Source organism: Macaca nemestrina, chromosome 7 (assembly GCF_043159975.1).
Source record: "Macaca nemestrina isolate mMacNem1 chromosome 7, mMacNem.hap1, whole genome shotgun sequence".
In the NCBI taxonomy this organism is placed as follows: Eukaryota; Metazoa; Chordata; class Mammalia; order Primates; family Cercopithecidae; genus Macaca; species Macaca nemestrina.
Window position 1 is genome coordinate 128,383,988 of NC_092131.1, and position 25,014 is coordinate 128,409,001.

General features: G+C 44.7%; 1 protein-coding gene across 10 annotated transcripts in view; it reads right to left on the reverse strand.

The window, feature by feature from the left end:
- Positions 1-2,619: 2,619 nt before the first annotated feature.
- LOC105463782 (neogenin 1) overlaps positions 2,620-25,014 on the reverse strand; it is a 258,380-nt gene continuing 235,985 nt past the window's right edge. For 7 of the 10 annotated variants that reach the window (XM_011711085.3, XM_011711087.3, XM_011711081.2 and 4 more), the window contains 7 exons: positions 24,636-24,783; positions 19,205-19,443; positions 18,507-18,599; positions 14,181-14,339; positions 9,130-9,393; positions 6,366-6,502; positions 2,620-5,189 (listed from right to left, as the gene is read on the reverse strand). In XM_011711085.3, the coding sequence (XP_011709387.2) occupies positions 5,106-5,189; positions 6,366-6,502; positions 9,130-9,393; positions 14,181-14,339; positions 18,507-18,599; positions 19,205-19,443; positions 24,636-24,783 (1,124 nt within the window). In that variant the 3' untranslated portion in view covers positions 2,620-5,105. The remainder of the gene's footprint in view (positions 5,190-6,365; positions 6,503-9,129; positions 9,394-14,180; positions 14,340-18,506; positions 18,600-19,204; positions 19,444-24,635; positions 24,784-25,014) is intronic. The other 3 variants (XM_011711090.3, XM_011711089.2, XM_071101076.1) reach the window with 2 other exon arrangements.

The following is a 25,014-nucleotide window of genomic DNA, read 5'->3' on the forward strand; positions in this document are numbered from 1 at the left end:
CATGAGGTCAGGAATTCGAGACCAGCCTGTACAATATGGTGAAACCCTGTCTCTACTAAAAAATACAAAAATTAGCTGGGCGTGGTGGCGGGCGCCTGTTGTCCCAGCTACTCGGGAGGCCGAGGCAGGAGAATCGCTTGAACCCGGGAGGTGGAGGTTGCAGTGAGCTGACATCATGCCATTGCACTCCAGCCGGGGCATAAGAGTGAGACTCTGACTCAAAACGAAACGAAACGAAACGAAACGAAACGAAACGAAACCAAACCAAACCAAACCAAACCAAAAGATCTTCCCGTTTAAGAAAGGTCTTTGAACACCTTGAGGCCAGCCAGTTTCCACTGGGGTGCTTTCCCACAGAGCCCCTCAATCTTGCACCATCTTGTTGATTATACTGGTTGCCAGTGTCCCCTCCACCCCTAATTATTTCAGGAAATCCCGAATTGTTCTTGCGCTACAGTGCAGCAAGTGTTCCCGCCAACCTTTTGTGAGTTCAGCTCTAGGTCTCTTTCATTTTTCAAGCCAAGTTCCTAATTGAGGAAAAGGACGTCTTGAGATGAATATCATCCACCATGCTTAGAGGGTAGTTGTAGTTTTAAGTAGCACTTTTCCAACATTATGTACATTAAAAAGATTATTAAAAACAAGTATTATTTTCTTGCAACTACTGTCTCCTACCTCTTCCTCCTGTGCCCCTGGTAAACTCCCTCCTTTGGTAGCTGGGAACCCTAGATTAGGAGTTGGGTACCTGCTACCTGGGGTTCTTCTGTCTGTGGTTAGGGGTGGTTCCTCTTGGCTCCCTGGTTCTCCAATCCCTGCCCATGGTCCTGTCATCATCAATTTGATGGCTTATTGCTGGTCTCCAGTCTCTCCTGATGGTTCTCCCCACTTCTGGCAGGAAGGTGGTTGCAACTGGGAGGGGTTGATGGATGGGGCGGGAATGGGGTGGGGGAAGAGGTATTTCTTCTTCGTATAGAGGCTTGTTCATAATGCTCATCTTAGAACAAATCTGCAAGACATTCTTGTCTTAGTTCCCAGCTTGAAGTTGGTCATGAGGTCATGAGGCATCAGAATTGTTTCTTATCGTTCTTTTTTCTTTTGAGATGGAGTTGCACTCTTGTTCCCCAGGCTGGAGTGCAATGGCATGGTCTCTGCTCACTGCAACCTCCGTCTCCCAGGTTCAAACTATTCTCCTGCCTCAGCCTCCCAAGTAGCTAGGATTACAGGCACCTGCCACCATGCCTGGCTAATTTTTGTATTTTTAGTAGAGACAGGGTTTCACTATGTTGGCCAGGCTGGTCACAAACTCCTGACCTCAGGCGATCCACCTGCCTCTGCCTCCCAAAGTGCTGGGATTCCAGGCATGAGCCATTGGGCCTAGCTCAGCATCGTTTATAACTGTCATCTTTCATCTTTCATCTTTCACGTTTACCCCAGGAGGCCAAAGGGCCATGGCTACTGAAATGGGGGCGTCCTAGCACCAGAACACTGCGGACTTACCAGGATCCCTGCCAGGAGGGGGCTTCTTGTGTGTGCCTGAGTGTGAAGCCTTTCAACACGCTCCAGGGCATAAGTCCTCGTGACTGTTTGTCTATCCATCCAAGAGACAAGCATCTGCTATTGTCAGAAACTGTCCCTGGCATTAGACATTCAGAAAGGAGTGAGAAATAATCTTGTCCCCACTGAGCCCACAGGGCCCAGGAAAAGACTCAAACAAGTCACAGCAAAACATGCCAAGAGCTCCACCTAGGGACGCACTGGAGGGATAGCAGCAGCAGACGCCCGGCACCTAGAACAGAATGGCAGTAAAGAGGACACTCCACGCAGACTGAGAACGGCCTTACTGGTAGCTTTCTGTGGCCATAGCCCCAGTGCACAAGGCGACATGAGTCTGGACCTGGAGGCTGTGGCAGACCAACCTCCAGCTATGGGAGTATGGAGTTCATCCTGAGCCCAATGGAGAGTGGCTAATGAGGACGGGATTTGGGCTTCCTAAAGTACACTCCGGTCGCAGAGTGAGGGAGCAGTGAGGACACTGTGCTCTGTGTTCAGCCCTCACTCTATTATTGCAAGCTCAGGCCTCTGGCTGCTGAGGTTATTTATTCCCTGGCCCAGACTCTGGGACACCACGAGGCATCTTATATAGTGAACACAGTGAGATGAGGCAGCCTGGGGCAAGCAGGCCTCCCAGGAGACATCTGCTCTGGCTTTAGGTCCCTGTGAGTGGTGGGGCTGGGACTGGGGAGGCCGGGCCCCGCGTGGGCACTCAGTCTGCCCTAACAGAATGTGCTGCCGCAGCAGGAACATGGCCTGCACTCCATTCAGGGATGGCTGCCAGGGGCCCCCTGATTCCTCAGGCTGCTCAGTCCCTGCAGGGCAGCAACAGGGGGATGAGAACAGGGACAAGACTCATTTTTGGTGCTGATGGACGGTCCAAACACCTCCTGCAGCCTCCTGGCTCACCTGCCACCCTTCCCTGAGTTTCCTCGTAGACTACTGGCTTTACAGTTGTGAAGGCAACAGCAAAGTCAATGAGAGAGGCTGGGAAGCAGGGGCCCCGAAGGTTTTTGTTTTTGTTTTTTTTTAAGGACAAGGGAAAATAACTCTTTGACCAGACCAGAGTTTGATTGGATTAAAAAAGTGTATTGGATTTCCAATACTAAATAAAAACATGAAATCGTTTTTAAAAAGCCATAGAGTTTACAGCATCAACTACAGAAAAGGCCAAACAAGTGTGTACAGACGCCAGTCCCAGCAGCCCTCTGCGCCCCTCCCGCAGGCAGTGCGGCGACAGACACAGGCGTTCCACATCCCCCGAGGAAGCCACTGAGCAGCAGCTCAACTAGGACACTACAGACACGCAATGGTTTAGTTTCAAAAATCACAGGAAAACGTAAGAAAATGTATTAAATTGTGAAAAGGTGCAATACAGAATAGCTTTCCTTTTTCTTAATTTTTAAAAAAACCCTCAACTTTGAAGTTATTTTATTTAAAAATAGGCCCCTCCCCCACCCGCCCCAATTCTGTGGCAGTATCCAGGTACCAAGGCCCTGAGGTAACAGAAGGTCAGGGTTCGTGGGACGAAATGCCCCAAATACTGAGCATGTTCTTTGGGCACAAGGTAGTTTCTGTGGTGGCCAGAGTGCTTGGACAGCTCTCTTCAAGATCAGTTGAAGTGCACTGGTTTTCCGGAATCCCGCCTGGCACCCCCACGCGATCAGCTAGCTCGGCAGCAGGAGCTCCCGCATTGCACCTTTCATTGCCCTCCAAATCATAAATACAAAGAGTTCATCTTGTGAAAAAGCAAATATGTGGTAAGATCCCAAAGTGGGAAATCCCCAAGTTCAAAGGCAGGTGACCTGGGGTACCCACTGGTGGTTTCAGCAGCTGATCTCTTCTTGGCTATAGAACTGAAGCCCGATTTACTGTCTACACTGCCTTCCACACTGTCTTCTGGAGATCTGTTGGGGAGTAGAGGAAGATGCCTGAGCATCAGTCCTGTGTTTTCCATGATATATTCTTAATATTAAAAAACCACACACCTCAGCTCCTTACCTCTTTAGGAAAAAGAACCCAAGAACTATGTGCAAAGGCAACGGCTTCCAAGTGTGGCTGAGCCGTTGGGTTCACCTCAGGAAACTCCTGTGGCTTCATTCTCATCAGGGCTTAGCTGAGCTGCTGGGACAGGGGAGCGGGCAGCTGCTTCCGCTGTCTCTGTCCCTTGTTACTTGAAAAATAATATTCAGAAAGATGTGTGGAAGCCTCAGGGGGCACTGCAGCTCTGCCTTGTCTCATTCCTCCTGCTAATGCTTTCTCTGAAGGGGTCTGAAGTGTGGAAGAGAGCGCTGGACTGGTTGAAGACTGGAACTAGAGAGGAGGAGGAGTCTTATGTGGAAACAAAGTTCCTTCCTTAACCTCCAGCTTCCTCAAAGAGAGCCAATAATAGCAGCAGGAAAGGTCTCCATCCTTGCTTTCTGATTTACAGAATAGGGTCAGGCTCTTATCCTATTCTGTGTGACTCAGGCAATTAGAAATACAACACCTGTCTCCTCAGCATGGACATTCTTACCAGGCTATGACCAAGACATCAGGGCTGCTAAATCCTCAAACCCACCTATTGCACAGAAGAATTTTAAAACCAGATCCAAATCAAACTCCAGTAGCAATGTAGTGACAATAAGGATGGACATGCCAGGAAACGACATTAAAGAAGATGCTTCCATTCTCTGCAGGCTTCTGGAAGAAAGTACATGACGGAAACATTCACAGGACCTCAGCAGCCCCTCCATTTCCTATTACCAACCCTCAGCCCCCCACCCCGCCCCAATACTGAAACTGCACAGAAAGCAACAAACAAGTCTTTTCAATGTTACATTTCATTCAATTCAAATAGATCTGTAGTCTCACAGTGATGAGAGGAAAAGAGTCAGGCCTTTAATAATTATAATAAAAAAATAATAAAAAAGCTTACAAACAGCAATGCAACATTTCCTCCCCCTCAGAGTGATGGATTAACAGCTGGTAGAGGATGCAATGACTCAGAATTAAAAAACAAAAACAAAACCAAAAAACAAGCCAACCCCAGGAACAACCCACACTGTCAATGACTTTCCATACATAATTGGAACAAGCAGTCAAATGTCAACCACTTGTGGAGAACACCACGGACTTCCTCGGTTTTGGATGGCGTTTTTGTTTTTGAAGGTAAAATAAAATAAGACACAAATAAAATTGTACATAAATGCCAATGTCTACACTCCATAAAGGTGATGCAGTCGCAGCACGAAGACACAGCCTGACCACAAAGTGAAATGCAGGTTGCACTTCTCGCTTCTTCCCTGGACACAAAATTTTGGCCCATGGTGCCCAGTCCTGCAGAATATCAGCAGGCAAAGGGAAGCTGCCTCAACACAGGCTTCTTCCAGGCTGACCAGGGGAAGGCAGGTGGCCATGCCTGGAGCCAGCCCTACACAGAGGCGCTGGCCAGTCTGCTGGCTCATTCTGCGTTCTCAAGTGCTGTCCTCTCGTACTCTGTACAATTCCTTGTTTTCAAGGTAAGTTCCAAGACTTCCAGACTCAGGTTTGAAGTCATGTCCTGGTGAAGGTCGTCATGCTGTCGTGATAGCGTTTAGGTCCTTCATTAGTCCTTCCAGGTGGGCCATCTCTTTGGTCAGCTCATCTGGTTCATAGCTCTATGGAAAAGAAAACACTGTTACTGGGCCAGATCCAGGGAGCAACCCAGAAAGGAGAGCCCAGAGAGAGGCCAAAGCATCATGTGGTCAGTAGTCACATGGTCCCAGAAAATGGGCTACTAACACGCAGGGTGGCTCAAAAGAGTGGAAAGTAGCAGGAGAGACCCAAGGTCACTGGGATCCCGTTTCCTGATAATGCACAATGCCTTTCTCCCAACACACACTCCCCAGGGTCACAATGACCTCACAAGCCAGAAGGCCTGCTGCTTGCCCCTTCTAGGTCTCTGCCCCAGTCAGCACAGTCGGTATGTCCCTGGATCTCTGGGCCCCAAGCTTTCCGCTTAGAGAATCTTATACCTGGAAATTTAGAGGCAAAACATTTTTACTGGAGTTTGAGAGTGAAAGATCAAAGAGAGACCCTGGTGATTTTTGTTTTGACAGCAACCACTCAAGCACCTTCTCCTCCAGTATCTTGCTCAGGAAAGGTCACAGAGTAGAACTGAGGGAACGTATGAATGGTTCAAACCAAGAAAAGAAGAACAATGAGAGAAGGGACAGAACTAAAAGGCAGGCAGGAAGTGGGGGGAGGGGCCATTAGCTGGGCTGTGTGAAAAGCTAATTTAAGACGTTCAAGAGTGGATATGGGGGCCGGGTGCGGTGGCTCACGCCTGTCATCACAGCACTCTGGGAGGCCAAGGCAGGTGGATCACCTGAGGTCGGGAATTTAAGACCAGCCTGGCCGACATAGTGAAACACCGTCTGTACTAAAAATACAAAAAAATAGCCGGGCGTGGTGGCGGGCGCCTGTAGTTCCAGCTACTCAGGAGGCTGAGGCAGGAGAATCCCTTGAACCCGGGAGACAGAGGTTGCAGTGAGCCGAGATCGTGCCACTGTATTCCAGCCCAGGCGACAGAGCAAGACCCTCTCTCAAAACAAAAAAACAAAAAACCAAAAAAACAACAGTGGTTATGGGAAAGAAAGTAGACCAAATCCTCAGCATAGTTCCTGGCTCAGAAAAGATGCTCAACACTGTTTCTACTGAATGAATGAGTGCATCTGCTTCATAGTTCTGGGTGGCGAGCCTGGAATGTACAGAATATCAGCTTGACCAGCAGTCTCAGGCCCTGGGGCATGTTCCCAGACAATCTGGCTGGACTGATGGCCCCACGAACTTACACTCTCGGAGTCTTCCAACATCCTTGTGGTCTCCTGCACTTCAGGGGCACTGGGAACAACCACTGGCATAGGAGGCCGGCTCCTTCCTAGAGTCCCGATGGAGGCTGTCTTCACTGAGTGAATGTGATGGTTCAGAGCTGAGGGGAAAGGGCACCGTCAGGTATGTGGCCAAGCCTGCCTCCCCTAGACCTCATGAAGGCCCTAAGGTCCAAGTGCTGCTTCAGGGTGAGAGAGACACACAGACCCACTGCGCGGGTATTGCTCTGAAAAGTTACCGGAACAAGAGGGAAGGAGGGAGATAGCAGGGCATTCATGAGGCCAGAGAAAATATTCCATTGGCTCTAGAAAACCAATATCCTAGTCCAGTGGTTCTCTAAGTGTGGTGGTCCACGAACCCTTGCAGGATATCTGGGAGGCCAAAGCTCTCCGCATAATAAGACATTATTTGCCTTTCCACTGTGTTTGCCTTTGCACTGAGGACACAAAGGCAATAATGGGTGAGCTGCTGGAGGCTTAGTACAAATTAAGGCAGTGGTGCCAAACTGTAAAGCCATTCACTGACATGCACTTGCAGTTTAAAAAAGCCAGTTTCACTAAGAACCATTGTTAATAAAGGAGTAAATATATTTTTTTTACTACATCTTGACCTTACTGTATGTGACAAAATGGAAAGTATGCATGAAGTACTTCAGCTGTGTACAAAGTATGACAGCTATCTTTTTTTTTTTGAGACGCAGTATCTCCTTATTGCCCAGGCTGGAGGGCAGTGGAGCGACCTTGGCTCACTGCAACCTCCGCCTCCTGGGTTCAAGTGATTCTCCTGCCTCAGCCTCCCGAGCAGCTGGGATTACAGGCATCTGCTACCATGCCCGCTAATTTTTTGTATTTTTAGTAGAGAAGGGGTTTCACCATGGTGGCCATGCTGGTCTTGAACTCCTGACCTCAGGTGATCCACCTGCCTCGGCCTCACGAAGTGTTGGGATTACAAGCATGAGCCACTGCGCCCGGCCAACAGCTGTCTTAAATAAAGGCACTTGTGATAGTTTGAGTTTTGAGTTGAATGTTTTTATCATGGAATATCACTGATAGTTCAAAGACAGACAAACTGGTTCTTGAGACATCTTTTAGAAAATGAACAAAGTGAGCCTGTCAATTCAAGGCACACAATGGATAGTGTTTCCTGCCAATGATAAAATTTAAGTTTTAAGTAAAAATGAACATTTTGGAAAACTTGCATCTGCCACCATGGTCTTGAGAACTTAATACTTACACATTTTGATGATATTAATGAATATGTTTTTAGATACTGAATGAAATGTATCACTATTTGCAGAATTTGTATAATGTAGTGAACCAATATTTTCTAAATGACTGACGTGATGTTTTAGTATGGTGCATTAAATGCAAGACAGATGAATGAATTTTAATGGAATAAAGTATAAATGGTTCATAGATAAGGTTTCAGATTTCACTTTACAAACAAACCTTTAAAAGACTACAACTTGTTGAGTTTTGCTGTAGTATCAAAAAAGAATATCCACAATTATCTGAAAAGGTTATAAAAATACTCTTTCCTTTTCCAATTACATATCTGTTAGACCAGATTTTCTTCTTATATTTCAACCAAAACACCATATTGCAACAGATTGAATGCAGAAGCAGATAGGAAAATCCAGCTGTCTTTTATTAAGCCAGACATTAAAGAGATTTGCAAAAAATAAAACGACTCTTCTCACTATATTTTTGTTTTGAAAATAGTTGCTTTTCAGCCGGGCATGGTGGCTCATGCCTGCATTCCCAGCACTTTGGGAGGCCGAGGCAGGTGGATCATGAGGTCAGGAGATCAAGACCATCCTGGCTAAGGCAGTGAAACCCCATCTCTACTAAATATACAAAAAATTAGCTGGGCATGGTGGTGGGCACCTGTAGTCTCAGCTGCTTGCGAGGCTGAGGCAGAAGAATGGCGTGAACCCGGGAGGTGGAGCTTGCAGTGGGCCGAGATTGCACCACTGCACTCCAGCCTGGGTGACAGAGTGAGACTCCGTCCCAAATAAAAAAAAAAAAAAAGGAAAATATTTTTTCATAAAAATATGCTGGTTATCCTAACATGATAGATAATTGCTTTTTTAAATGAATAAAATACTTCAAAAATTTCTTAGCTTTAATTTGAATACGGTAAATAGTGATAGATATAACCCACATGAAGAAAAGCTCTTTTATATGCTCAATAGCTTTTAAGCTATAAAGGGGCACTGAGACCAGAAATTGTGAAAATCACTGACTTATTCTAAAACAAATGAATAGGTAACAATTAAGTGCAGAAAGCAAGCATGCCTTTGAGGTCAGGGGACTGTTACTGAGCTGTGTGGATTTGGGTAAATGACTTTCCCTTCACAGGGTTCCTTTCCCTATCCTGAGGTTCCCTCTGCTTTCACCACCCTATGAGTCCAAGCCTTGGCCTCCCTGATCCCTTCTCTAGTTTGCAGGGACCTTATGAAGTGAGGTGATCCCAGGGGGCTGGGCAGACTAGATCTGCTATCCATTCCCATGTCATTGGACTTACCACCAAAGGTGCTGCACATCAAACCCAATTCAAAAGGTCAGCCCACAAACTTCTTGGGTGGGACAGTGGCACACTGCTACTCTAACTGAATTGCTGGGATAGGCTTGGAGGATATTTGCTTTGCTATACTTCAAGGAAGGGGTGACTTTATCCAAGCTTGAGTCAAAGGGTCCCTCCAGGTATGCTGCCATCCTCACTCACCTTGCTGGGATAGTAATGGTGTGCTTGGCAATGCAGGATCATAGGTGGGAGGTCCTGGAGGCGGGACTGCTGGCACGGCGAAGCTCTTCAATGGGTGGGAAGGGCGAACATGGGCAGTGGGAAGACTCTGGCCTGAATCTTCCTCTTGGGAGCTGGCCAAGTAAGAGGAGCTGGTAGCACCTTCAGGGTCCTGGTGATCAGTGCAGCATGTTTGAGACGAGGAGGCTGGCATGGTGTCAGTGCTGGGGGTATTTCGAACGGATTCTACAGCAAGAAAGTCTAAATGTTAGTATTTCTTTTGCCATTAAATATGTGAAAGTCCCAGAGTTTGGCTACTTCTAGGGGTTCCCTAAACCAGCTCAATAGCACTTGTGATCAGTGCTAGTCCAAGAGAACATGGATTAGCACCACTGCCAGGGATAAGAATGGAGTCTCGAACAATTTTGTACTCAACCAGCTATTCCAGTTTTTCACCTCACAGCTAAGTGGTCACAATTTTATAGATTTAAAGTTCTTCTCATTATTTACTATGGAGCACACGTAAAGGTTCCTGAGATTGCTAAGATATTAAGATATAAATAAGTATAAAAGAAAATTTAAAACTTCGCTCGCTGGAATCTTAAGAGAGTGGCCTTTCATAGACAACCATGGCTAATCACCAAGGCTGGCTGGGTACCTGACAGTAGCCAGCTCTACTGACAAGGCCTGGCGGTCACAGCAGGAGAGGCCAATGCCACAGGCCTTCATGCCTCCAGGGGCTGTGCATGGCCTCATCAGAGCAAAAACCCCATAGCTCAAGTGAGAACCGGGCAACGAACAGAGCAGCCCAGAGGTCTGCACACAGCTTTCAGATCATGCCAAATGAAGGACATTTTTGATTCAGAGAAAGAAATGGGGATAGATTAGCCTGGAGAAGGGAAGGCTCAGGAAGAACATGATAACAATCTCAAAATATAAGAAGGGGCAGTTCTTCTGGAAGGCAGCACAGCAGGGTAGAAAAGCGCGGACTCTGGAATCAGACAGATCTGGACTCTAATCTTTGCATACTAGCTGGGTGAATTTGACAAAGTCACTGAGTATATCTGAGTCTCAGTTTCTTCATCTACAAAAGAGGGAGAATAACACATAATTCTTTGAGGATTAAATGAGATGTATGAAAAGTGCTGAACACGGTGCTTGAATATCTGAAAATATTCTTTTCTTTGTAAATTACTGGGTGCTTACTTTAAGCCAGGCACTATGCTAGCTGCTTTACATTCATTAACTCACTCGATGCTCAAAGTAACTCAGAAGGCACTGGGAAGTTAAGCAAATTGCCCATTTGCACAGTTAGAACTAGCAGGGTGGAATCTGAATCCCTGCCTTCTGACTTCCACACACATGCTCTGGACCACCACACACCTTTCCACACACAGAGTACCACCTGCCCCTACCCTGTGGGGCAGAAGCAGCACCAAGGCCCGAGGAGACCACATGAGGAAGACCCTTCCAACAGCGTGAGCTGGTGACCACCTTCCCCACCCGTGAGGAGAGGCACAGAGGACACAGCTCAGGACAATGAACTGTACCAGGAAGCCTGAAGGCCTCTTCTGACTTCTGGAGTTCTCAACCTTAGCAAGTACAGTAGTCCCCCTTATCCACGCTTTTGCTTTCAATGGTTTCAATTATCTGTGGCCAACTGCTGTCCAAAAATGTAAATGAAAAATTCCAGAAATAAATAATTCATAAGCTTTACAATGTGCACCATTGAGTAGTATGATGAAATCTTGCACCATTCCACTGGGGATGTGCATTATCCCTTAGTCCAGCCTCTCCAGACTGCGTATGCTACCTGCCCTTGAGTCACTTAGCAGCTGTCTCAGTTATCAGATAGAGAAAGCAGATATAAAGGGTTCAGTACTACATGTGATTTCAGGCCTCCACTGGGAGGGGGGGAGGGCGGATCTTGAAATGTATCCCCACAGATGGGGATACTGTAAAGCATGAGCAATCTGCAGAAATCCAACACATTTCCCTGTCTTTGTTGCTGAGGTAGCAGTGAATCTGTACCCTCGGGCTCTGAGAAGTCAGGCCCCACCAGTCATGAGTGGCACCTCTGATCTTGGGTCCACGAATGAGGGACTCATACACCCTCCCAAGTGTGCCTGACTGTGTTGGCCCTACCAGGCTTAGGCCACTCCTCATCCCTTAAAGGGGTGTGCTGAGGATCTCTTCTTAGGCTTGCTCAAGTTACCCATCCCCAGGGTGGGGGAGCTGGTGGTCCCCGTGTGATCCTGGGTGGGGTAGAAGCTGGGCAGGGGAGAAGCTGGCTAGGAAGGGTAGCAGGGAGGAGGAGAGAGAAGAGTAAACTCATGTCCAGACCATGTCAGCCTGTATTGGCAGGTATGTTAGATCAGCTCTGGGCAAACAGGCCTCTCCTGACTGCCTCAATGGTCTGTAACTAGATATATAAGCTTCTGAGGGCCAAAGAGATGGTGCAAAAGGTGAAAAAGGAAAATGGGGTTGCCTATATGAGTCAGCACCCTGGCCTGCTACCACAGACCAGGGCTGCCTTTTACAACTCCAGGAGCCCCAAGCATGTTGCTTTCTACACGAAGGGTGCTCCCTGACACTGTGCAAAATCACTGGCCTGCTCAGAATCCATGCTGTAAGTAAAATTCCTGCTTTGGCAAGGAGCCTACTTCGTGACTGACTTGCCTCTTAAAGAGTTAAGACACACAGAGTTCACACTGGCCAAGTGATTGGACAAGAGGAAAGTGCTTTTCCAATGCCAAGTGGTGGTGACATAGTGAATGTTCCTTAGAGCAGAGGCTGGCCCTGCCTAGCCCACATATACCAAGCTGTGGCAACACTCTGAGCTCCAGACACAAAAGCTTAAAAAAGTGCAATAGTGAAAAAGAACTTTGATCATTTCTGGATACTTGCTCTACATTTCAAACCAGTCTTCAGCGAGTCTATCACTTTAGTTTTACCTTCCTTTATGCAACTAGTCATCAAAGCATGGACTCTCTTAGTAATGCAAATTATTCTTACCCCCTCTTCACTTTCTGCCTAGGTCCATAGAGAAGGGAATGCTTACCAACACTAAATCACAAGGGAGACGGCTGGGTAGGAGCTGCCATGCTCCTCTCCAATCCCCAAACCCAGCAGGAAGGAGGAGGGCCTGATTTGATTGGAAGGTGCCTGCCATCCACTCAAGCAGGACCACATCCTAGCGTGTGAGATTCCTTGGCCTTAAAAATGGAGAAACAGGGTTGGGCACAAAACCTCCTTTCTAAGAGCGGTGTGGCGGCTGCTTTCTGGTCCTCTGTTCTACTTGAGACTATGTCCGTAAGGCAGACTTTGGCTCTCCATGCAGCTGGCTGGAGTAACTGTCTATCTTGTAAACCATCTTTCCTAAATGCAGGACTTCAAATTGGGATTTGGAAGGAGATAGTAGAAAGGTCAAATATATATACATATATATAAATAATATTTAATATTTAGTAGAGACAGGGTCTTGCCTTGTTGCCCAGGCTGGTCATGGACTCAAGCGATCCTCCTGCCTCAGTCGCCCAAAGTGCTAGAATTACAGACATGAGCCACAGTGCTCAGCCTGGAAGGCCAAATTTAGATGTGAGTTCAAGCAGCATTCTCCAAATCAGGTAATAGCTTTGGGAGTAGATAATGTCAGGAATTATTACACACCCCTTAATATAGCTTCATTTGATGTTTTGGGTATGTTTATGATTGATAAAAACTTGAAAGAATGGGGACCAGGTGTGGTGGCTCATGTCTGTAATTTCAGCACTTTGGGAGGCCAAGGCAGGCGGATCACTTGAGGTCAGGAGTTTGAGACCAGTCTGGCCAACATGGGGAAACCTCGTCTCTACTAAGAATACAAAAATCAGCCGGGCGTGGTGGCGTGTGTCTGTAATCCCAGCTAGTTGGGAGGTTGAGGCAGGAGAACTGTTTGAACCCAGGAGGTGGAAGTTGCAGTGAGCCGAGATCGCGCCACTGCACTCCAGCCTGGGCGACAGAGTGAGACTCTGTCTCAAAAACAAACAAAAAAACCAAAGAGAAACAAAAAACTTTAAAAAATGGGGATATTACTAGGAACCCAAACTTCCAGCATAAAGTTTTGAGGTTCTTTTAAAATGGAACTCACTTGAAATTCCCTTATTCCCCAGAGCAGCAAAACTCAGTTCTATCAGTAACATAATAACTATTAATAGGCAAGTTTCAAATGGTGGAAAAATAATACGTTGAATATATGAGAAGTTGCTAGGCTTGCCGTTTAAAACTGAGGATGAAAATTAATTTTCAATTAATGAAGAATAATACTTACATCACTTGCTGTCCCCACACCTTCACTATTTCCTCCTTAAAACTTTGATAATGCGGTTTTCTAAGATTTCCAAACTGGGACTTGTTTGTCTAGCAACATGTTTCTTTAAATACACTGCAGATTGTTATGCTAATTTCCTGTTTCTGCAGAGAGGATCTATTCCTGGGCATCCCTTCCTAATTTTAATAATCCTGAGGTTTACATCAGGCACCCTGTGGTTTACAATACACACAACTCCACGTGGTTGGTGGCCCCACTGCCCCTTGGATGTTGTTTGCACTTTGGTCCACGGTGGAAGTAACCTGTATGTAACAGTTAACCTTTGGACCTACCCAACGTTAGGGTGACTGCCAGGCAAAGGCAACCACGAGTGTCTGAAATCACCCAGGATGAGTTTTCCTTTCAAATTAGAGGATTAAAAGAAATAAAGAAATTGGAAAAAAGGACTGAGTTAAAGTGTAATTTTATGGAACAAGGGATGCTTATGCGATTAGAGATACTGTTTTTACTAAAAGGAAACTTTGCACTGAATGTTTAAAACTTAAGTAGAAATATGGGGTGAATTTTACAGAAATAAATTTGAGTCAGTCACAGAAATGTTATGCTAAGTAAATAAAATAGAAAAATTCCAAATCCCTCTTCTAAGTAGGGCAAGCCCTTCCCCATTTCCGCTTGCTGACTCCTTTGGAATGGTTTCCATCTGGGCTTGATCCTCATCTCTCACCTGTGGAATTGGCCCTGTCTGAAAGGGACATGGATGTGCCAATGGGCCATGGGCTGCCCGGGTGGTAGAGATGACTGCGAGCTGGAGAAGCGAGGCTGCTGGAGTGGAAATGATGGTGAGGGTGATCGAGGGAATGGATGGGATGGGCACTAATCACAGCTGTGAATGAACACAAGACAGAGAAATGCTTAACACGCTTGCACAAACACACACAAATCACAGTTCAAGAGCAAAGTCACCCCCTTCCCACCTCCCATACAGTCCAACCACTCCCTTGGGTTTTTGGTGGCAGCTGGCTAGATCTGGTCAATTAGCCATTGATTTTTACATTTGTTTTTTAAAAATGAACATACTCTTTTGCATATGTCTACATATGTATAGAAAAAAAGGTCTGAGGAATACATACTAAAATGTTAACAGTGATTATCTTGCAGGGAAGAGTGGCCAGGATTAAAATAATATTTTTCTTTTGGCTTATCTGTATTTTCCAATTCTACTATAATAAACATGGATTACATGAGTTATTACAAATATCTATTTGAATATGTCACAAAATATAAATCCATAAGCCAACGCATAAATTGAGTTTCTATTTTGTCCTGTTAAAAAGGATAGAAAGAAGTCCCTTCTTTTTCGAGTATATTCCTAATTCATTCTGCCTTTGTTAAACCTGCTGAATTAAGCATTTAATGGGTATTTAGGCCAAATAAATAAGTAGCTGCTTAATCAGCTTTCATGTCTTAAAATAAATGCAAATGGAATTGAACTCTGATGGTCCCATCTAGTACTAAAAGCATGAATCACTGGCCGATGGCACCATCTTTTACTGCTTCTAGTCTGGGGACTCAGCCATACCCATCTGCATTTAGGAGAATAAATGGCTTTTTCCTTTTCACACTGGTTAAGGATTCAATTAACTGTGTTTAGCTAAAGAATCTGAAATTTCCACACATATTTCACATATTACTTTCTATGAAGACAGAGATTCCATGTACAACTTTCTACGAGGCTTCATTATCCATCTGAGATGGAAACAGATAAAATTAGAAGACCAGAGTCTTGGAATAAACTTTTCTGAGGAACTCCCTCGGAGTGGTTGTAGAAATGGTGCTTTTAAGGTCAAGATAACCAGCTCTACCCCCACCAAACAGGCAAATAGGCCAAAGCTTACTAGCAATACAGGGAATCTTTTTTTCTCTAAACAAAGGCTTCGTGAACTTAATAATACAACTTACTTAACACTTAGTGGCCTATTGAAATGTCTTCTGTCCCCAGGGATCTCCCTAAAGTCTTTGTGGGGCTATTTAACATTACTCTGCTGAAGAGAAATCCTGCTCAACAAAACGGATGCCTTTACTTTCCAGCTATCCCTTGTCCTGGCCACATGCAAGCAAGCAGGTGGCATGACTGGGACCCCTGAGCACTGCTGCCCCTTCCTTCCCTCTCAAGGCCTGAGAACAGAAAAGGGGCTTTTCCTCAGGTGCTGCTCTTGGGGACCAGAGGCTCCAGGTTGTGCCTGGGAATAAAACACAACACAGGAAAGCTGCCTGAGGAGGGCTCTTGAGGTAACTGGGGAGTCGGCAACTCCTCTAGGGGAAGACAGGTAGTTTTTAGAAGTGGGTGCTTCAGACTCAGTGTTTTCCAGAATTCAGGCTGGGGTAGGGGGAATAAACCCGATTTTTACCTAGGAAAGTACAATTTGAGAGCATTTTAGAACTCTCACAAAGGAAAAACAAAATTGACTTTTTTCCCTTTATAAGGCATTTCCAGTCTTTCTAGGTAAGTAAAAAAAATAAAGCAGTGTGAATGTGCTTGCCTAGGATATAGTAGGAAATCAGCAGCTTGTTAGCTGACTCTGAACTTGATACTTTGGTGCATGGCCCTGGATGGAGCCATGTCCCGGCACCAGCAAGCCCTTCCTGGCACTGCTCAGTCATTTAAGACCAGGGTAGGTGGGTGGTGGGTACATGGCTCCCGCATCATTCCAGGGTCTAGAGCTCAGGGAATACCAGCTTGTGAAACAGAACTGTAGTCATGTGGGTTTTAAAAACAGTATCTGAAAACCTAAACACCATAAGTGGATCTTACGGTTGCAGGTTTTTGAAAGATTCCACTTACCCACCCAACTGTTAAGGCACAAATTAAATAATATTGTATATTGGTGCAAACTCCTTCCCCAACATAAAAAAAAAAGAAGAATGGTATCAACTGGACAACAGATCTTTTTTACTTAACATATTTAAAAGTAAAATACATCTAGAAATAAAGATAGCAAAATTTTAAAAGTTTTCAAAATAAGCCAGTTCAGGTAGGAACTGAAGTCTTATACAAAACAAACAAATAAGCAGTAGTGCTAGCATCTTCTTGATCAATCAGAAGCAACTAGAATGGATTAATTTACTCTTCTTGGGCATTTGTATCTTTAAACCTGGGAACCCCATCCAGGGCACCTCTTATAAGAGGGAAACCAGATTTTCCCCCGCGTGCTTCCAAGTCCAGGCCTTTCTTTCCATCAAGGACCACAAGCATAAGCTACTCTGAGCTGAAATTACCTATTAACAAATAAGGTGTTACTCTTTCAAAGATGATCTTTGTAATAATCTTACACGTTTGTGTATAGTGCTTGTGGGAGAGGGAATGGGTGTGCGGACATCCACATGCTTGGAGCTTCCACCAAGAGGTTGGGGATTTGAGGAACTTTTCCAAGTGCACGATGTCATGGTGCACCTCGTTGCATGTATGATATTTATGGCTATTATATCTCATCATTTGTTGACAGATGGCTGAGAATTCCCTCAACTGCAAGCCCCACTGTGCTAGCTAGTCTGAAAGGCTTCATTTTCCTTGAAAACAGTGACAAGAGAGAGGACACAGTAGTTTGAAAGATTTGGTTTGTCCCACTGCTTTCTGGTTTAGTCATGATATTTAATTTATTTTGAATTTCAACTAGTATTAAAAGAGGCTCAGAAACCTTTATGCTTATCAAAGTGAGGCACGAATCAAGAATGAAAAATGTTGTTTAAAAAATTCCGGCTGGGTGGGCATGGTGGCTCATGCCTGTAATCCCAGCACTTTGGGTGGCTGAGTTGGGTGGATCACCTGAGGTCAGGAGTTTGAGACCAGACTGGCCAACAGGTGAAACCCTGTCTCTACAAAAAACTAGCCAGGTGTGGTGGTGAGTGCCTGTAATCACAGCTACTTGGGAGGCTTAAGCTGGAGAATTGCTTGAACCCGGGAGGCAGAGGCTGCAACGAGCTGAAATCGTGCCACTGCACTCCAGCCTTGGCGACAGAGCAAGACTCTGACGCTGTCTCAAAAAAAAAAAAAAAAAAAAAAAAAAAAAAAAAAATTCCATACAATAAAACCTAAAGCTATTCTAAAATATAAAGTCTAATAATTTTATTTTTAAATTTTATTACTTTAATTTAGAGACTGGCTCTTGGCTCTGTTGCCCAAGCTGGAGTGCAAAGGTGCAAAATCATAGCTCACTGCAACCTTAAACCCTGGGTTCAAGAAATCCTTCCATCTCAGCCTCCTGGGTAGCTGGGACTACAGGTTGTGTGCCACGATGCCTGGCTTTTTTTTTTTTTAATTTTTTTTTTTTTTGAGATCGAGTCTCACTCTGTCACCCTGGCTGGAGTGCAGCAGCACGATCTTGGCTCACTGCAACTTCTGCTTCCCAGGTTCAGGAGATTCTCGTGCCTCAGCCACTTGAATAGCTGGGATTACAGACATGCACCACCACACCTGGCTAATTTTTGTCATGGCTAATTTTTATTTTTATTTTTTTTGGTAGAGATGGGGTCCCACTACAACATTGCCTGGGCTGGTCTAGAACTCCTGGCCTCCAGCAACCCTCCCACCTTGGTCTCCCAAAACACTAGGATTATAGGTGTGGGCCACCTTGCTTGGCCTTTAAATCTATTAATTAAAAAAATAAATTCCATAGGTGCTCATTAGCACTGGTATCAGGAAGCACAACGAAAACTTGTAACATCGGGCCATCCTTAGCCCTAGTCTGGAGGGAAGCTTTCCCATCTCTCCTATAGAGATATGATGCACTTTTAGGGAGACCTCCCTATTCCCGGGGATCTGGAGACATTGGCTTTTCAGCTTATTTACCATAAACATAATGACGCTAGCCTCAAGAATAATGTTTGTTGCAAAATATGGCAAGTGTTTGGTACTTCCTCCTTCAAGGTGTCAAAGCTTTGGTAGATTATCTTTGTGTTAGAATCCAGTGAAGTCAAAAAGATCATTCATAGTTGTTCCCCTACATGACTGAACAGATTGGTAGCACTGAGGAAAAGAGAAGCTTCTACTTACGCTGGGGTGGCTGGGAGTCAAAGGGCATCATCATTTTTGGTCTCATTCCCCGCCTTCCAGCCAGTGTAGACATGCTGTCCTCTGACTCATGCCCTAGATGTTAAATGTGGAGGTTAGTTACCAGCATGTGCCCTATGCCACTGAGCAGCCTCAACAGTGAAACATTTCTAGTAGGGGATTCAGAATTCACAAACAACACAATGGGGACAAGACATTTCTGCAAGAAGTGAAATAAAGAGGAAAGTGATCATGAGAGCATCATAAGAGTTCCTGCTGAATCAATGTGGATGTCACAATGCTGCCCGCCACACTTCACAGAGTGTCTGAAAGAGCCTCCAGACGAAGAACGTTCTGAATACCACAATGCTAGCTGGAAGCCAGCTGAAGACACTGAATGAAATGCACAGACATGGGCTAGCTAGCAGCCTCAAATGCTTAAATATCACACTGCTGAAGCCTGATGAGAGACCTAAAAGATCTGCAAGATTGTCTCGTATGGGTGTGTACCTATACGAGTACCTCTCTCTCATAAGAAGCTAGCTATTCTTTATCATATGTTCCCAAATCTTATAACACACATTTCTCTAAATCTGATGTCATATAGGAATTGCCAAATGAAGGCAACCTCAGGGGGAAAATGATTTAAATGAAACCAGTCTCCTAACATTTGAGGAAAAAACCTACACTTAAAATGGTACCTCTGTATGAATTTCGCCTTTGATGGATATTGCTGTCCATGGAGTTGTCAACTGGTGTGATATCTTGAGAGTTGCGAGGAATTGGAGTATCAGTCATGATGGGGTTTGGGTCTGGAGACTTATCAATGGGTTTCAGCTCTAGTCTCTCATGATGGATCCAGAGATCTGGAGGTTTCACATCTTTGGAATTCCCTTTGTACTTATGAGAGCCATTCACTGATTTGCAGGCAGCTCGCTTCCTAGGCACGAAGTTAAGAGAAGCTTCTTAACTCATTTGAACATATTCGTCAAAAGGCTTGAGTGATTAAAACTGCCTTTCTGAGAGATGTTTCAAGCAAAGGCAAAAACTAAAAACATACCTCCTGCCCCCAACAATGACAACAACAACAAAAAGCTTGCTCCTGGGGAGAGTAAATGTATCTCTATTTTGTCCACACATATTTAGAGATACTTACCAGGGTTTTATGTTTGAATCCTACCTTGTGACTACTTTTTTTGACTGTTAAAAGATTAAGATAGCATTTTTCATTACATAATCTCTAAACCAGAAGGTTCATCCACAAGTTTCCAATTAGAGCAATGTAGAAACATAACAATGGAGTAGAAGGAAAGTCTATGGCTTATAAACGAAGGAGGCAACAACCTTTTTTTTTTATTTTTTTGAGATGGAGTTTTGCTCTTGTTGCCTAGGTTGGAGTGTAATGGTGCGATCTTGGCTCACTGCAACCTGGCCTCCTGGGTTCAAGCGATTCTCCTGCCACGGCTTCCCGAGTAGCTGGGATTACAGGCATCCGCCACCACGCCCAGCTAATTTTTGTGTTTTTAGTAGAGACAGGGTTTCACCATGTTGGCCAGGCTGTTCTCAAACTCCTGAACTCAGGTGATCCACCGCCTCGGTCTCCCAAAGTGCGGGGATTACAGGCGTGAGCCACTGCGCCTGGCCGGAACAACTTCGAAGACTGCTAAACTAGGAATACGAACTAGATGGAGTCAAGAATGGGGACAACAATGTCTACTCCTCTGTGTTTTAGCTTCTCCATTCACTCTCTTACTTACCCCTAATGAGGACATACTGGGTACCCAGTGTATGCCAGATCCTGTGCTAGACTGCTATGCCCTCAGAATTTTTGGTGAAGTGAGGAATACAGATGTTGAACTATTATTTTAAAATGTTCTGAGCTTACTGAAATGCCAAATGTTAGAGTAACTTCTTAAAAGTTGGACTTAAGCTGAACAGGAAAAACCTAGAGGAGGAAGCGACATTTAAACTAAGACCTAAAGGGAATAGAAAGTGCATTCCAGGTGGTGAAATCAGCTTATGTCAAAACCCTAAAGCAGACAGCAATGCCCTGGTGGTACATTATAAGGATTTTAAGAAATCCTGAGTAGTGGGGACATAGTAAACCCTGCAGAGAATGATGTGAAATAATACTAGAAAGGTAGTCAGGGACCAGATCATACAGAGCTTTTAGGACAATGCTAAGAGTCTGAACTTCCCTTTGTGAGTAATGAGAAACCATTAAATGGTTTTAAGCAAGAGAGTAAGGAGATCACTTTTGAGTTAAAACTTTATACCAGCTATGATGTGAAGAATGGCCCTGTGGGGTTGGGGATAGAAGAGGAGACCAACTAGGATGCTACTGCAATCTCAGTCATAACTGATGGCATGGGACAGTGGGAGCAGAGGCAAGAGGCAGATTTGAAAGTTATTTGGGAGGCAGATATGACAGGTCTTGGTAAATAAATGGATGTAGGGTGAGGTGGGAGTAAAGAAGAAAGAAGAGTACAGGATGATGTTAAGGTTTCTGGTTTAAGCCACTTAACATTGGGTTTAAAGCAGCAGAAGCGGGTTTGCCTGAAAAAATGATGAATTCTGCTCGGGGCGTGCTGAATTTGAAGTGTCTCTGAGACATTCAAGAAGAAATGTAGAAGAGAAAACTGGGTGTACAAGTCTGATACTCAGAGGAGGGAAGCCTTGGCTGGAGACAGAAATACAAGAGCAGCTGGAATGCTGAAGCCATGGGAGCAGATGAGATCACCTGGGGAGAACAAAGAAGGAGAAGACAGTAAGTCCAGGCCCAGGCCCTGAGGAATGTCTGTATTTGATGGCTAGGTAGACAGGAGGGCCTATGAAAAAAAACAAAAACAAAACAAAACATGCTGTTATGGATACAAAAGAAGAACACGTTTCCAGAAGGAAGGAACAGCTGACTGTGAAATGTTGAGAGACTAAGATGAGAACTGAAAAATGTTCTGTGGCTTTAGCAATATGGAAGTCACTGGTGACCTCCACAAAAGCAATTCTGGTGAAGTGGTAGGGGCAGAATAAAGATTAGAAAGGACTGATGCATGGGTAGGGAGTGAACAGACATAAGAGTATAAGCAAGTAATCAAGGAAATCTGTGGTGGAGAAGGCAGGTTTGTAAGCAGCTGGTGATAAGGACCATACAGGGGGTGGGAGTAGGGGTAAGGTTGTAATTATAATTATTCCTTAATTATAATTAAGAAGAAGTTAGAGCACACTTAAATACTGAAGAGGTGGCCAATAATGAGTAAGAGGTCAGCTATGCTGGAGAGAGGAATAATAGCAGGTAAAAGGTCTTAGAAAAATGGAGGACAATGAGATTCAGGGGGTAAAGGGTGGAACTGGCTTCAAACAGGGGAAGTACACTTAGGAGGGAAGAGGAAACTATGATCACCAATGTAGAAAGGTGTCAGATTTGATGGCGGGGTGCTGAGGTCGTTCTCATCTGACAGCTTCTGCCTTCTTCATGAAGGAGAAGCCCAGCTTATCTGTTGCCAGTCAAGGGCTAAGGCGGAATGTGCTGAGAACCAACGAGGGTTTAGATTCTCTAAGTGCTCTGTCAATTTTGAGGTTGTAGGACTCTGTAAGCAGCTACCATCTAAATGAACCTCAGGTATTACAGAGGAAGAAAAGTAGCCAGAAAAGCTCACTTATATTTTTCAACAGTCAATGGAATACTTGCAAAGCAGATACCTGGGGAAGTGGGGGAGGGGAAAACCCTGTGAAGATCTGATACGATGACTTTCGACAAAGGGACCCAAATCTGTAGGATGTGCCAATACACAGAATAGAGCCTATTACCAACTCATATTCTTACTTTCAATCTGAAGACTGAGTACCTTATTAAGGAGGCGCAGGCGGGCAGATCACCTGAGATTAGGAGTTCGACACCAGCCTGGCCAACATGGTGAAACTCCGTCTCTACTAAAAATACAAAAATTAGCCGGGCATGGTGGTGCATGCCTGTAATCCCAGCTACTTGGGAGGCTGAGGCAGGAGAATCACTTGAATCCGGGAGGTGGCGGTTGCAGTGAGCTGAGATTGTTCCACTGCACTCCAGCCTGGGTGACAGACTGAAATCCTGTCTAAAAAAAATTTTACTTTGAAGTCCTCCAAAGCACTAAGGAATTGTCATTTTGGTTTTCAAATTCTTTTAATAAAAGAACAATAAATAAAGATCCCAATATTTCTAAAACTAGATATAAAATCAAGTTCATAAAGACAAGATAAATATGAAATGTCAAATAAAGAGGCTTGAAGAAAAGTTCTAGAGTAGAAAAATAAATGTAGTCTTTGAGGCTTTAAAAATAATAGTTTTCCACTACTAAAAGTAGATGGAGCCGGGCGCAGTGGCTCATGCCTGTAATCCCAGCACTTTGGGAGGCTGAGGCAGGTGGATGATTTGAGGTCGGGAATTCGAGACCAGCCTGGCCAACATGGTGAAATCCCATCTCTACTTAAAAAATACAAAAGTTAGCCGGGCATGGTGGTGGGTGCCTGTAATCCCAGCTACTTGAGAGGCTGAGGCAGGAGAATTGCTTGAATCCAGGAGGCAAAGGTTGCAGTGAGCCGAGAACGTGCCACTGCACTCCAGCCTGGGCAACGAGAGACACCATCTCAAAAGAAAAAAAAAAAAAAAGGAAGAGTTGTAAGAGGCAGTGGTCAGAAAGATTATAAAAGAAGCCTCCATTTTCTTGGAAAAATGATACAGTACAAGCTATGGAAAGCTATTTCATTTGGGCAAAAGAAAGAGAGATTTAAAATATCACATAACCTACAAAAAATGACATAAAGTCATTACCAGTAGCAGTTACAGGGTAGACTGTACTTGCCCTGTACAGGTACAGTGAAAATGAACAAATTTATAATTATTAAATACATGCATCCTTGCCTTGGGCAGATCAAGTCTACATGGATAATCACATAAACATGAATTTCTCTTTCTCTAGTGGAGCAACACCCCCATCTTATGATCTTTCAAGATATTGCAACTAAAGTCATTTTATTATCTATATTATGGTATTGCTATTAGGAATAACTCAGGAATCTCCTTTTTTTTCTATCTGTCTTGCTAACCAGATATTTGAGTTGAATGTAATTTAGGATCAAGGCTTCTTGCAAGTGTAGGAGTGTATGGTATCAGCAAGCGTTACATAACTGAGCTCCTTGCTATCTGCACTTAGACCATTAGCCACAACCCTCAAAATCCCAGAGGAGTTCACGGCTAGCAGACATCTAGTCTCTCTGAGAAACGGATAAATTAATTATCAATGATCCTTTCCTGTTCATTAAAGCAACCCCACTCCCACCCCCACCCTCCACACTTGGTAGCACTTCTTTAGAAATATTCTTAAACTTAGATTTAGAATGACAGGCCTAAGGTCTTCTTCCACCTAGGCTGGCATTTGTGCTGTGATACAGCCTGTGAGAATGCCCACAGACTCCTGGACATTGGGTTCACCGCGGGCATGTACAGACGGTATTCCAAAGGGGTGACCAGCAATGCCAGACACTTTCCACTTTCCTCACCACATCTATTCTCTAGTTGGCTCTGTGACCCGAGAGGTTGAGCTAAATTAACTACATCTACTTGGCAATCCTGCTGGGTTTCCTGGCTTCTAGCTGGGTATAGCTAATACTAGGCACTGGCAAGAGGCTGGAGGGTAGGTGGAGGGTAGGTGTTTCTTTTCCTGCCACTGTCTGCTGGGAGGAGTCTGGCAACAGCTGCATGCCTCTAGCACTCACCTTGCTCTTGTCAGGAAGCCCTCTCCTACTGCTTCAGATCTCTGAAAACAGCTCTCTCCTCTTGCCCTTTCAGGCCCAAGGATGATGGTGTCTTATCATAGCTGCTAGCCTCTGAATATCCCTGCCTAGTTTTCCCTAACCCCACCTATGACTTTGTAAATCACCTCTTTTGAAATACTTTTAAATGTGCCACGTCTTTTCTGCCAGGACACTGACTGATACATGTAAGAGGAACCACTTCCCATTTTCTTTTAAAATATCTGAAATTCCTTTTCATGTATTTTTGTGCCTTAACTTTGTGTACCACTCCATATACAGAAGTCACATGGAAGCAAAAGATCAGATGCCAAAAATCTAAGGGGTGCATTTGGGGCTTCTTACTTTTTCTGGTGAGAGGTGGTACGACGGGTGCAAAAGACAGCGATAATCACAACCACCACGATGGTGATGACGCCAACAGAAACAATTATGACCAGCAGCATATTACTGTCCAGAGGAGAGGTGGGGCTCCCATGAGGGCTGTTACTGCCTGCAGAGAGAGAAATGGTATATGTGTTAGTGTTAGAGAATTTAAAACTTGCATACTATCAAGCTACAGAACCATTAATATCTCACTTGAACTTCTTGATCATTGCTCTGCCTCATATAAAAGTGCTGCGTGAACATGGCTTTCTCCTCTAGATGATGAGCTCCTAGACAGCTAAGAGTCTGTCCTGTGAACAGTGCTCAGGACAGAGCCTGCTCAAAGACAGTGCTTAAT